At 34.4% G+C, this 14580-nt stretch overlaps 1 protein-coding gene and 1 long non-coding RNA gene across 3 annotated transcripts in view; one reads left to right on the top strand and one right to left on the bottom strand.

The window, feature by feature from the left end:
- LOC123390030 overlaps positions 1-14434 on the bottom strand; it is a 28163-nt gene extending 13729 nt beyond the window's left edge. The window contains exons 1-2 of one of the 2 annotated variants that reach the window (XR_006604682.1): positions 11172-14434; positions 10971-11088 (exon numbers count right to left, since the gene is read on the bottom strand). This is a non-coding gene — a long non-coding RNA (uncharacterized LOC123390030). Of the gene's footprint in view, positions 1-10970 lie in introns of both variants that reach the window. The other variant, XR_006604681.1, reaches the window with a different exon arrangement.
- Positions 1-14580, top strand: part of ERGIC2 (ERGIC and golgi 2) — a 37588-nt gene that overhangs the window by 14550 nt on the left and 8458 nt on the right. Inside the window, exons 5-9 of the mRNA XM_004755701.3 lie at positions 188-258; positions 5621-5661; positions 8747-8848; positions 9331-9426; positions 13915-13970. Of these exons, the coding sequence (XP_004755758.1) occupies positions 188-258; positions 5621-5661; positions 8747-8848; positions 9331-9426; positions 13915-13970 (366 nt within the window). The remainder of the gene's footprint in view (positions 1-187; positions 259-5620; positions 5662-8746; positions 8849-9330; positions 9427-13914; positions 13971-14580) is intronic.

The following is a 14580-nucleotide window of genomic DNA, read 5'->3' as shown; positions in this document are numbered from 1 at the left end:
AAAAATGTGACTCTTAACTTTTGAACAAATAATTGGTGTAGGAAAGTGATTTTATGTATTTGAATTTATTTTATTATATTATGTTCATATATTTGAACTTTCTATTAGTCATTTCAGTTTGTGAGTTTATGTAAGATATAGTTTGGCTCTGAACATAGAATGTCAACTTCTAATTTTTTTTATGCAGATGTTGGAGCAGATGTATTGGATTTAGCAGAAACAATGGTTGCATCTGCAGATGGTCTAGTTTATGAACCAGTAAGTTTAATGGACATGTATTTTTAAATAATTTCCTATGACATGTTGTTTCTTGGAGACAGTTTTGATACTTTTAGTTTTGTCTGAGCTAGCTTTTAAAATATATATGTGGGTTTTATATATGTATAAACCTATATATTTTTTAATTTAAAAGTAACCCATATTCTTTGTGAAGATTTCTTTTTTTTTTTTTTTTCCTTTAAGATTTTATTTATTGACAGAGGGAGACACAGCGAGAGAGGGAACACAAGCAGGGAAAGTGGGAGAGGGAGAAGTAGGCTTCCTGTGGAGCAGGGAGCCTCATGTTGGGCTTGATTCTAGGGCCCTGGGATCATGACCAGAGCCGAAGGCAGACGCTTAATGACTGAGCCCTGTGGAGATTTCTAATACCAAAATCTTGAGATAACTATTGTTAGCATTTTCAGTAATACAGATTGTATATAATCTAACCAGTTTGTCAGATAACACCATCACATTGCAGGAGCAGGTGATGACAAGTGATGGTAACTAGCTCTAAAGAAACTTTAGAGAATAAGGAAGGGAACTCCCTGCTACTCTGAGTTGCTCTCTATTTAGTTGGCATTGTGGTACTTATGTTTACCCATGCATTTTTTTAGTTCTTTGGTTTTTAATTGACAGTTGTGAACCCTTCTTTAAGCAAATTGCAAAGTGAAGACTAAAGGTGATGGAGGAGGATTAGAGGTAGTTGAATATGTCATAGGAAAAAAGGAATCCTTTAGGTCTGGTTTGCTTACCAAATTATTTTTAGCTTATAGCAATAAAATATATCTATGCCTTTTAATGCACACTTTTAAGTATAAATTTCTAAAGAAAAGGTAACTTTGTTATTGTCATTCTGAATATCTCTGCTCCCTAACTCCTGTATTCCCACTCAAAAAAAAAACAAACCAAAATAATTGATTTCCCTGTAATTTCTTATGAGGCTAGGTACCTTACAGATTCAGGTACCATGTTATCATATTTTAAACTGTTGTCTAGAAATTTAGATCTAGATAATTATTAGGTATGTTAACATATGCATTACATTTCAGACTATTTTCAGAATAATTATTGCGTTTGAACTCTGTTTTATTGCTTTTATTTTCTACCATTCTTTATCATTTTGTGGAAGGACTTTTTGAGACTTCTTTGTCAGTAGAATACGTGGGGTATGTGGGTTATATTTTATAGATGCTAGCATGACTATGTATGTTCTTCATACATGTAAATTTGGCTCAGGAGATAATTCTTGCTTTATGATGTTTTGCATTCACAACTTTATAGACATTCCTTCATTGTCTCCTGATGCAATTATTTTTTCTTTTGTAGGTAACATATTTACTTGAATGCTTTTTTCCTTTTACTTTTATAATTCAAATATTTATCCCATATATCCAGGTATGGATCAGCTTTGGGTTTAGGGTTTTTCCTTTTTTGTTTTTTTTTTGTATTTTGGTTTTGATCTTGGTGATCTGAATTTTAGTTTATGTGCTGCTGAAGTGAGCACTTCATGATCTGAATTTTAGAGTGGTTTTTGTTTTTTGTTTTGTTTTGTTTTGTTTGGCTTATTTGTTTTACTTTGTTTAAAGCAACATTTTTACCTTTATTTATTTATTTTCAGAGAGAGAAAGCAGAGGGGGGATAGCAGGGGAAGGGGCAGCGGGAGAGGGAGAATCATAAGCAGGCTCCCCAATTCAGGGTTCAGTCTCAAAACCCTGAAATTATGACCTGAGCTGAAATCAAGAGTTGGTGCTTAACCAACTGAGCCACCAGGTGTCCTTACTTCTGCTTTTTAAAATAGTTACCATGTGATGTTGAGTTTCATGGAGTGATTCTCAATATCCTTATCAATTCTTATTTTAGATGCATATTTCAAACTTCACCTTTGTGTTCTGAGAGATTACCTTGATCCAGCAGGGCCAATCTTTTTAGTGCCTTCATGACATTTTATTTATTTTATTTTATTTTATTTTTTTAAAGATTTTATTTATTCATTCAACAGAGAGAGATCACAAGCAGGCAGGCAGAGAGAGCAGGGGAAGCAGGCTCCCCGCTGAGCAGAGAGCCCCATGTGGGACACAATCCCAGGACCTTGAGATCATGACCTGAGTGGAAGGCAGAGGCTCAACCCACTGAGCCACCCAGGTGCCTCGCTTTCATGACATTTTAAAATTAAATGATTATATTTTATATCTTTAATATATTACAAATCATTCCATTTTTTTCTCTTATGATGCTACATTTTATTGAGAAATAATTAGAAAAACTTAACATCTTATTTCTAGGAATGGTATCATAGAGGAAAATTAGCCCTCATATTTGAGATTGATCACTTTTTTCAAGTTAATGAATCTTTTTATACATTCATTTATTTATTATTCATCATTAGGATGAGGATATAAGTGCCCTGTTGAGTGTTGACATAGACTGTTGAGTTATGTCAGTTTTTATCTTAACCCCCTTCTCTAACAAGCACGTACACACACACACACACATGCACTTGTGCACTCATGCTTTTTTTTTTTTTTTCAGGCCTAGATGAAAGGAGAAAAGGGTATAAGTTTAGATATACTGTGCTTCTTTTAAGTCCTATTAGAGCTTCAGGTGCTTTTTGAAGAGGAAGGGAGAAGTCAGTATTGGGTCCAGGATGGCAGAGTGATTAACTAAGGCACTCCAGAATTTCCTTTTCTGTGCTTGTTTTGACAGGCTACATTTCGCTAGGCTAACCCCTCTTTTCTTTAGCTGGCATGACTGTCCTCATTAGCAGCCAGCTGTGGTAGTAGTCTTGCTTAATTTAGAACACTCTCCAGGCCACGTGTAATAGGAATAACACTGCTGTGCAGTGTGCTCACCATGTGGTTTCTAGCACTTGACTGAACTCCTGAAAGTGCTCCTAGGATGGGGGACTAACTCTTTCTCAGGTGTTTTATTGTCTTAGCACCTATTTTTCTTTTTCTCTGAGTTATGGACTTCCCCTTGTTTCCTGCATAGAGATCTCTGTGCCATGAAATGAATTACGTGTTGGGCTCTTTTCTCAATTTAGTCTCCCTTGTATGCAGTCTTGCATAAGTTTTTGAAGATTTGCAGCATGTGGATGCTGATTTAAAATGATAATATAGAGTGTGTCTTCAATTGCTGTTTCTTTGAACACTGTGAAAACATGGTTATAAGGAGACTTAATCATTATCTTGAACTTAACCTCTAAAATTTACTCATGCTTTTTCTTTAGCATTGTCTCCATATTCCGAGTGTTTCCCATTCCTACTCTTTTTTTTTTCTTCATATTTGTTAAATCTTTTGTTTATATCTGTTTTTCTGGAGAGCTTGTCTCTAGCTAGATTTTAAGCCTCTGAGAAGTATTAACTTCATTCTTCGGTGTTTCACAGAATGTGAAGTATAGTGCCTTCTTAGGGATTAGGCACTAAGGAATATCTTAGAATTATGTAATTGTAACAAGATTGTTGATTATTCCATTGTAAACAGTTTTTGCCATCTCTTCCAGTCATTTGTGGAATAGGAACGTTGTATTTAAATTAACTGTCATATAATTAGAAGTTATATCTTGACCAGTTAGGAACTTAAAGATATTCAATTGTATACTTTTTATTAGTATTTCTTAGTAATTTATTAGTAATTTCTAAAGTGTTCAACAGTATTTCTCTGTTCCTTTGTCCTAATAAGTAAGTTCCTTTGTCCTATTAAATAAGAATTATTAATGTAAAATTATTTGAGATTTTTTTACTTGTTTTTATGTTTTCAAACTTACTGTCCTAATATGCACTCTGAATATTAAAAGCTTAGCCCTAATAACTTTACTAGTTTCCAAGTCATGATTATACAATATGCTGTGAGAGTTACTATTTTGCTATTTACTACTATATTTCATTACTGTTTCTTTACTTAGAAGAATTTAAAAACTGTGTAAAAGTGAGGAATCTGACAGAGCTGGGTTTGTATACTCTGCTCTTAAGATTTGTGATGTTGGAAAAGTTTTGAACCTTTTGAGCTGCTGCTGCTTATGAAAAAGGCAAGAATGGTAATAAACCCACAGGTTGTTCTGAAGGCTAAGTGAGAGAAGAAAATAAGTAGCAGAGTACCTAGCATGAAGTCGGCTGCTCAGTAGTTCCTTTACTCAGTTTCAGGAATTCAAAAGAAGAATCATATCCCCTACTGTTAAAAGTTTTGTTTATAAGGTAACTGGGAGGCAGTTGCATGCAGCCTCCTCCATTTACCATGGTGTGTTTCACAGATGTTAGCATTTTCCTTGTGCACTATGGTGGAAAAAAGTTTGGGAAGCATGCTGTAGATAAGGTTACAGGAGGAGTAATCAGAAAGATGGGGGCAGTTTAACCTGGAGGATATGGTTTATAGGATTTAGATAGATGTGAGGGTCACAGTTACAGGAGAGTTTTTCCAGGGTGGTTTAATTAAATTACCAAAGGCAGAGAGGTAGAACTGTTTGACAAAATGAGGGATTCTTCTGCATTGATTAAAGAACTGAGGATTTCATAGAGAGAGTAGTAGGTTAGGAAGGATATAGAGTAGTAGGAAGGATAATTAATATTGCTAAATTTAAAAATAGAATCGATATGCTTTGTTATGAATTGCCTTTATAAAAATCAAAAGTGGTCTTTGTTATTGTAAACTTAAATTGTGGATATTGCCACAAACCCTGAAAAGCTTGCATATTTCCTCTGATTCTGAAGTACCCTCGTCTGACTGAATTGAAGATAGTGCTTAAATATCTTGAATTATTCTTTGTTGATTAGTACATTTGGGATTTCCAATGCCATTGTTTGGCTTGTTCCAAAAATTGTTGATTCTGGGACACCTGACGGGCTCAATTGGAAGAGCATGCGACTCTTGATCTTGGGGTCATGAGTTTGAGGCCCACATGGGGTGTAGAGATTACTTAAGTAAATAAAACTTAAAAAAAAAAATGTTGATTTCATCTGGTATTTTTCCTGGCAAGACTGTGGGTTTTGGATGCTTAGATATTATAGTTGAGCTTTATGTTTTTCTTTTTTTTTTTCAAACACTCATGCATGTATTATTTAAATGATTTTAAGTCCTAAAATACCATTTTGTACATATGCAGATTACCAAGTTGCAATCATTTTTATGGATAACTGTAAAAGGAATATATTTGTGATGAGTAAAATTTCTTTACATTGGTTGTAGGTAAGCATAATATGTATTACATTTTTAAAGCTTGCTTACAGAAGATTAAATATAAATCATGAATATTTGTTTCTGCCAACACTATAAATTTGTTTCTTTTTCAAAGAAAAATTTTTTAAATTATGATATAAAAGCTGAGGGAAATTGACAGTACTAGTAATTATGTTTTCCTTTATTTTAGGCAATATTTGATCTTTCACCACAGCAAAAAGAGTGGCAGAGGTAATAAGTTAACAAAGTATTGTGGTCCATTGAAATCTAGATCGTGTTTTCTCTATTTTGTCTATTGTGAATTATTCATAGATTAACATATTTCTCTGGGCAGTTTTTGGGATGAAATATTAGCAGAATATAGTAATTAATATAATCTGCCATTTCAAAAGTTTTATCAGATCTTAAAGTCATGTATAATCTTTTCTCTAATGCATTCATAAACTTATTTTAGTTTTCATTTAAAATCTTATTAACTATTTAAAAGCTTATACAACAATATATGATCATTTAAAATTCACTTTGAATAGAAAGGATATGAAGTAAAGGATATAAATTAAAAGTAAAAGCCTCTTCTAAGTCAGTTGGGAGAAAGACAACTATCATATATTCTCCCTGATAGGAGGAAATGGAGATGCAACATGGGGGGTTTGGGGGTAGGAGATGAATAAATGAAACAAGATGGGATCGGGAGGGAGATAAACCATAAGAGACTCTTAATCTCGCAGAACAAACAGGGTTGCTGCGGGGAGGGGGGTCAGGAGAGGGTGGTGGGGATATGGACATGAGTTGGGGGGTGTGTGCTGTGGTGAGTGCTATGAAGTGTGTAAACCTGGTGATTCACAGACCTGTACCCCTGGGGCTAAAAATACATTACATGTTTATAAAAAATAAATAAAAGCCTCTTCATTATTACTGTTAGTGCCACTGACTAGCAGTAATAACCAGAGCTAAATTTCTTGTGTCACCTTCTAGAATTTTCTTTTCATTTATGATTTTCTATATATTTGCATATTTCCTTATGTTATCTTTTCCTAATCCAAATAGGATCATTTTGTTCTAGAATTTGCTTTTTTCCACTTAACCTGATATTTTGGATACCTTCCCATTTCACTATAGAGAGTATTCATTTTATGGATAAACTATAGTTATTAAGTAGGATCCTTATCAGTGGGCATTTAGATTGTTGGCAGGATTCTAATATTAAAAACAATGCTTAATGAAAATTCTTGAACCTAATTTCTTCCATACTGATATGAGTGTGTGTGTGTGTGTGTGTGTGTGTGTGTATGGTTTCTAGAAATGGAACTTCTCTTTCAGAGGATATTTAACATTTTGACACAAGAAACAAACAAAATTTTAACTGTGAAGTGATGGTTGTTAACTTACTATGGTAATCATTTTGCAGTATATACAGATTTCTAATCATTTGTTGTGCACTTTAAACTTCTATAATGTGATATGTCAATTAAATCTCAATAAAGCCAAGAAGAGACATTTTGATGATGCCAAAATATCTTCACTTGTACTCAAACTGTATGAGAGTACCTGTTTCCATATAACCTCACCAACAGTGGGTATAACCAGACTTTTTTATTGTTGCCAATTCTGAGGGTGAAAAATGGTATTACACTTGTTTAATTAGCATTTCTTTATGAGTCAGTTGTATATCTTTGTGGACTTTTTTTCCTTGTTTGCATTTCTTTTGAAACTATGCTGTATGCCCATTTTGCTTGGTTGTTGGGGTTATTTATTTATTTATTTAAAAATATGTTATTTGTTTATTTGACAGAGATCACAAGTAGGCAGAGAGGCAGGCAGAGGGAGAGGAGGAAGCTGGGCTTCCTGCTGAGCAGGGAGCCCCATGCAGGGCTCCATCCCAGGACCCTGAGATCATGACCTGAGCCGAAGGCAGAGACTTTAACCCACTGAGCCACCCAGGCGCCGCATTTAAAAAAATAGTTTTAAATAATCCTTTGGTTCTTATAGAAGGTAGTCCTTTCTTAAAAATGGTTCCCCTATCCCTGCTCCCATATACTGCTTTTTTTTTTTTCTCTTTGATTTCCAGCCTATGTCTTTGTGCTTACAAAGGCTTTACCTAATTTAAGATTATTGCAAAAAAAAATTTAACCATCTTTCTCCCCCTCCCCTTTCTTGTCCCAAGTACATTTCAAAGGCCTTTCTCTTTTAATTTCCAGTTTCACTATTTGGGGAGATTTTTAAATTAAGGTAGAAATCAAATGTAGTTAAACAAAAGAACTGAATATTAGGTATCTCTGGATCTCTGGGCTTCTAGAACTTAGAGTAGAAAGCCATTCAGAGATGAAATACATTACTTTAATCCAGAGATATTAAAGTGAGAAGCCTCCTTTCATCTGGAATTTTATTCAGTGTTCAAGACTAGTAAGAAGTGGGAGCAGAGATTGTGTTTTTATTATTAAAATAATGGCTGTTTTCCATCATAGAGTTTTGTTTTTTTTTTTAACATATCTTCATATATGGAATATAAGCTTGGATATTGGTATATTTGAGGCAGAAGTTACACACACACACACGCGCGCACGTGCATGCACATAGAGTTTGATGTCATTTAGCCTCATTTTCCACGGCCCAGCACTGAAATTGGATTCTGGAGATAAAAGACACACAACAAATAGAAACTTACAATGTGTGCTAACATGAGATCCAAAGATTTTGTCTTTAGATGTGTAAATCTGAAGATGTTGATAGTCTTTTGAAAAAGTATAGGTAGAGTATAATATTTTGTTTAGAATGGTCTTGTCATAGAATAACATTTAGATTTCTTTTTAAAAGGAGACACCAGGTGATATTAAATGGCACTATGGCCTCTTTTGTAATGAGGATCAAATGTTGTGGTATGGGTTTATAAACCCCAGTAAATCTTCTACTTCCGTCTACCAGATCTGTTGTACTTTTCTTATTCTTTGTATCAATCACACTTTATTCAGTACCTGGGAAAAAGTAAGAATTTTGTCATAGCTGCATGCAGGCATGAGTTTAGATACTCAGGTGAGCAGAATCTCCTTCTTAGTGACCTTGACTGCACATCCATCATCAATTCGGTCAGACATGCTTAGGGACCTCAGCTGTTCAACCTTTAGCCACCCTACCTCCTTTTTCCTTTTTTTAAGGAAATGGCAATAAAAAACTTGGTCCTTTATTTTAGAATCAAGACCTATAATAATAAATGTAAGGGTTAACTAAGTCACCTAACCATTGTTAGTTTTAAAAAAGTGTTGGCTTTCTTGCGTACCTTACTGTATTTCTAACTATTGCTTATTTATGTTGTATTTAGAATGCTGCAGCTGATTCAGAGTAGACTGCAAGAAGAACATTCACTTCAAGACGTGATATTTAAAAGTGCTTTTAAGAGTGCATCAACAGCACTTCCACCAAGGTGAGCTGTAATTTTTAAATGTGTAACTATTTATTATGAATTTACTATGACATAGTTTTAGTATTGGTTTATTTAGTATTTAGTATTTAGTATTGGTTTATTCTCTGAATCTCCTATTTCTTAGAGAAAATGTAATCATTCTGTATGATGAAGATTTCTTGTTACTCTTTATTTTATAGCCTGTGATATTGATCAGGATCATCACAAATAATATTCATTAAATTTCCTCCTATGTGTATATGGTAAATTCGGTATAAAATTAGGCTTTAAGAACAAATTGATTACATTTGTCATTATTTTATAAGGATGTGTGAATTTTGGTTAGGAATTTTGTTTTTATTTCCTTTTTTTCTCTTTCATAGTATATATATATAAAATACTTCTAGCAATGTTTCTTTTTCCCTTCTATAAAATTTTCCCACCATAAAATGGTGACTGTGTTGAGTGTGCTGTCAGTAATCCTTCCTCTCATGTTGTAACAGGGAAGACGATTCATCACAGCCTCCTGATGCTTGCAGAATTCGTGGTCATCTCTATGTCAATAAAGTAGCAGGGAATTTTCACATAACTGTGGGCAAGTATGTTCTTTTTACTTACTGAAAATCCTTTAGACAAGTTGGTAGCTTGGTTTAAAAGTAAATTCTTTCCTAATCAGATAATATGTAATTACTAAAGGGCTGATTAAAGTGTTGTGTATCTATATTTTTGATGTCTTGAGATTTGTACTTAGGGCTTTAATCTCAGGATAGAGAAGACTATTAACTTTAATAGCTGCTTCAAAACAAAAGGAAAACTTATGTCTTAGTTTATAAGTAAAGTACATGAGCTATAGGTAGATATGAATGAAAACCTACTTGCCAAGTTTTGATAGCCAGGAAGCTCTTACCTAGCCATTTCATTAATTTGTTCATGTTGTGGATGGTGTTAGGATTTTGTTTTGTTTTTCTCTTTTGATAGTTATCACCAAAATGTAATCCCTGGCTAATGTGAGACAAGTGTTTTGATGTAGTTAGAAATGAGTAGTGCCTGAGACAAAGTTGCTGAAAGTTAAGGAAAAATGTCAGATCACCTACTTTCAAGAGCGGCATCCAGCATAGCTGCTGACATAGGATATAACACTTGGTAAATTTCTGAATAAATAAGTAGATTCTTTGACCTCTCCCTTTCTTTCTGCTTCTTTTATTCCCTTCTTTCCTTCCATCCATCTTGAGTCACAGTGCTAAGCAATTCTTCATTGTAAAAGACATTTTTTGAGAACTTGGCTAGGGCATGTGCCATGCCAGATACTAAGGATGAAACCATGGCACACCTACATAAGGGATTTAAGGGGAAGATTTTAAGGGAAACCACCGTTTTACTTTTTTGTATATAATATCCATCTTAATTATGTATTAAAATATATGTAGTTCAAATTATAAAATGAAACAAAACTGTGAAACAAAGGGAAGGGTTTTTGCGTTATGGTGCTGATATTCTGTGAGACAATCCAAACTTTGAATGGTGAATTACACTAATTATTTAATTATAGTTGTATTGAAGCTGTATAGGAAAAGTATGGCTGATAAGAAACTGTAATAGGTTACCTGACTTACCCTGTACATCAGCAGAGGCTTTATTGAGGAAACCTTTGAGAGCTAGTGAATAATTTGGAATTTTATATATAAAGGAGACAGGGCAGTCATGCTGAGGGAAAGGCCATTAAGCATTGCTGGAGATTTTTTTTCTTCATATTTATAGAGAGATAAATAGCTTAAGTCTTTTATGCAGAATTATTTCAGTGTTTACAGTGATCAGATCAAACATTTGTCTTTGTTGTCCCATTCTTCTTAACATTCATGTTTTGTTGTTTCCTTGCTGTTGCCAGGATTGGTTCTATAGCTTAGAATTTCTTGGTTTCATGCAACAATAGGTTATAGTTGGCTCAACAAAATTTAGACAGGTTTATTGTACTTGTGGATACAAATGATATCCTACTCCCAAACAAAAAGAAGGAAACTTTGACTAATATTTCATGAGCGTCTATATTAAGGCCTTTATTCCCAATTTCAGTTCTCTCTCTGTGTGATAACTCCTGCCATGAATAAGAGAGGCCAGATAGAAAAGTTTTCAGTTTGTATCTTACCCTTATCTCTGGGATATCTTATTAACCCACTCCTGTTTTTCGGTATTATGTTTACCGAGTTCAGTATTGATCTTTTTGAAGATCTCATGTTACCTCCAAGATATAATATCATCCTCAACTGTAATGAAAAGAAGAAATAAAAAGAACACGATTTACAACAATAATATATATTTCAAAAATCAAATGTTTGAGCAGGAGTACCTTAGGTAAGGTAATGGTGTAGGCAGATAACTTGCTGCACACACGTAGAATCAGTAGGTATACATCGATAGCACATGCAGAATGAAACACATGTAATGGTCATTCAAATATCATGATGGTATTTCTGTTGATTCTGAAATCTTTGTGATACTGCAAACCAAAAAAAGTAAAATATTCCCTCCATTTCCTAGGGCATTTAATATATATTGAAACGACAACAAAGTACTTCATGTCGCCAAATGGAGTTAAGTCCTAGACTCAGGTCATTATTCATAGGTTTTTCACCTACATGAATGCCACTTAGAGTGTTTGGAAGTCATGCAAGATGTCATACAATATTTTTGTGTGTGAGAGCATCACTGCATTGCAGGATGCCTTCCCTAGCTGCTGTCCACAAAATGCTGACTATTCTCCCCAGTAATTGTGAAAACCCAAAATGCCTCCTCCCGACCCTCCAGTTTTCAAAACAGTCTTTCATTTACTGAAAATCATGTGGAACAATGTATCACAACCCATGAAAACTATATGAAATTCAAATTTCAGTAACTAAAAATAAAGTTTTACTGGAACATAGTCATGGGTATTTTTTACATATGGCTTCTTGTGCACTACAGAACCAGGATTTGAGTAACCATGATAGTGACAGAGGCTGTATATGACTCATTGCTTTGTGCTGCTACTTGGTGCACTACAAATTAGAACAGGTTGTAGCAGTTACAGCTTGATAGCATTACAAATGCCTTGCGTATTACTGTACCGCAACATCTGATTTCTTTATTGTATTACTTGGTCAGAAAAGAAAAAGAAATATGGGTTTCAGATGTACTTTAAGGCAGGGTGGAGTATGGATTATTTTATCAAATTTGACTTCAGAACATCATGTTTATTATGCAGTGACTCCATAGCTGTGCTAAAAGGATATGGGATATGTAATTATTACTGGACTAAGCACGCATCACAACATTACTAACTCTCAGGAAAATTAAAAAATTTAAAAGGGAATAAGCACAAGCAGAATTTCTTTGTAAAAATAAAAATGAAAGTGAGATTGCAACCCAGTAGGTTGACATGTGACTCATTGGTTAGCTGAGGAAGGAAAGCCCCTTCCTAGCAGCTTGATGAGATTGCTTGTGTTTGCACCCTCCAAAGAAATGCATCCAGGGAAAAGTAAGTTTGCTTTGGAGGATTAGCTTTTTGGTGGGAAAAGTGCTCTAGCAGATGAAGACACTGAGAGCAGTGTCCCAATAGTTCAAAAGCAAGGCAGGTGATAGTGAGTGGATTTCCTTAGCTTTTGCTGAATGAACAGAGGTTACCAATACTGTTTGTTTTAGTTTTGAGGAGTCAGTGTGAGTTTGAATTGATCAAATTCAATTGTAATTGGAACAACTACACACAAAAATATTTTTTAAAGAAATAGAACATCAGTGTGTTGCTGGTGGTAAATAGATATGAAGCAAAAAAAAAAAAAGGCTTAATGTGGATAAATTTTCAAGGCTTGTGAAAATGTAAATTGTTTATAGCCTGTGGCTATCCATTAGTATCATTGGCAGTACTTTGCAGAAAATATTTGAATCTGTCATGTATTAATGAACTGGTAATATTGATGGTGAACCTCATTTACTCTCATGGACTTAAACATTATCATTTCCATGAACATTTGTCAGAAAGAAAAGCTGAATATTCCAACTTGCCCTATTACATAACAGCTTAACAGCTTAGTAGTGGTCTAGCCCTGTTTTTGTGTGATTTGGGGGGATGCGCTTAGGGCTGAGATTAAAATTTTTCTGAATACAAAAACTAATGTCAGCTGTTTTTATTGAACAAACTTTAAAAGTTAAGTTTTATGCTGACTGGGTCATGTTTCTTAATGAATCTAGCCTGAAATTATAAGAAAAACAGGTTAATTTATGAAACTTATATTGTGGTAAGGTTATTTCAATGAAAAGTATTGTCAACTGATGCTTCCCATGCCTGACTGTCAAAAGTTAAAACAAGAAGGAAGATCTCCATTCTTATACTTGTATTTATTTTCCAACCGCAAACTATAGTTCCTGAAGTGTTTTCCTACCTTGATGCTGGAACAAAGGAAATTTCCACGTTTCAAAATGTATTTAACTGTGCCCTTGAGGAAATTCTGCCTTAAATTGCAAGCAGTCCGTCAGTGTATTATGTTAATAACGCTCCAAAAGGAAATACCGAGAAGAACTTCATAGGGTTCTACCCAAGCAATGCATATACTCAGTTAAAAGATAACTGGCTTAATATTTCCAAAGACAAAATATGTAAAATTTCATTCTAGATTTTCATAGCAGATAAATCTCTGTGATTAGTTTTGAAAGTAGGGAACACTAACTCTAAACCCTAGTTAAGGAAAATCTTATCTCCCCGCAAAAATACCTGAATTACAAAAAAGTACTCTGTTATTACTATTATATTTTGAACGTCATTAAGAGAAGTTTGTGAAAAATTTTCTTCTTATGTAACGAACTATATAATATCTTTAGTTTTGCATCTTGGCCCACAAAGCCTAAAATACTCACTGTCTGACACTTCACAGAAACACTTTGGCAGCCCCCAGTTCATTGCAGGGCTGAGATGAGTAGACTTACCTATGTAAATCATAGGACAACTGTGTTTTTACTTTATATTAAGACAATTATGTAACTTAGGAAAGATTTCCTTTCTGGTTTTAATTAGTTATATATTTAAGTATTAGTACTTTAATCTTTTTTCCTCTTTTCAGGGCAATTCCACATCCCCGAGGTCATGCACATTTGGCAGCACTTGTCAACCATGACTGTAAGCAGTTTCTGAAATTTTTTCCAGGAAGATGTCATTGAAAAAAGTGTTATGTATGGGTTTTTGTTTTGTTTTGAGTGCATATGCAAGGTAGGGTTTTGTGGGCTGTTGTCAAAACGGATATCCAAAGGAGAAAATATGTTGACTCTAATCCATTTTCTCTTATCTTTAAACTACCTGTGTTTCTATTGATTCATAGCTCAGAAGCTGCTAGGGTTAGGGAACAGAGCCTTGGTGAGCTTTATATCACTTTGTACACATTTCTGCTAATTTTTATGGATAATGAAGAGCATTATTCGAAGTTTATTTCAGTTTGTAAGTGGACATCTGGGCACATGCATACATAGCAAATATACAAGTTGGTTTTAGGTAATGATTGTCATAAAACTTAGTTTTTAAATTCTTCTTTAGAGGGTGCCTGTGTGGCTTGTTTGATTAAGCGTCTGTCTTTGGCTCAGGTCATGATCCTGGGGTCCTGGGATGAAGCCCCATGTCTGGCTGGGGCTTCTGTCAGCAGGGAGCCTCCTTCTCCCTCTGCCTCTGCTGCTCTTCCTGCTTGTGCTCTCTTGCACTCTCTCTCAAATAAATAAATAAATAAATCTTAAAAACA

The sequence above is a fragment of the Mustela putorius genome, unplaced genomic scaffold (assembly GCF_011764305.1).
Source record: "Mustela putorius furo isolate JIRA1106 unplaced genomic scaffold, ASM1176430v1.1 tig00537227_pilon_pilon_pilon, whole genome shotgun sequence".
Taxonomy (NCBI): Eukaryota; Metazoa; Chordata; class Mammalia; order Carnivora; family Mustelidae; genus Mustela; species Mustela putorius.
This window is presented reverse-complemented; position numbering and strand designations above follow the sequence as displayed.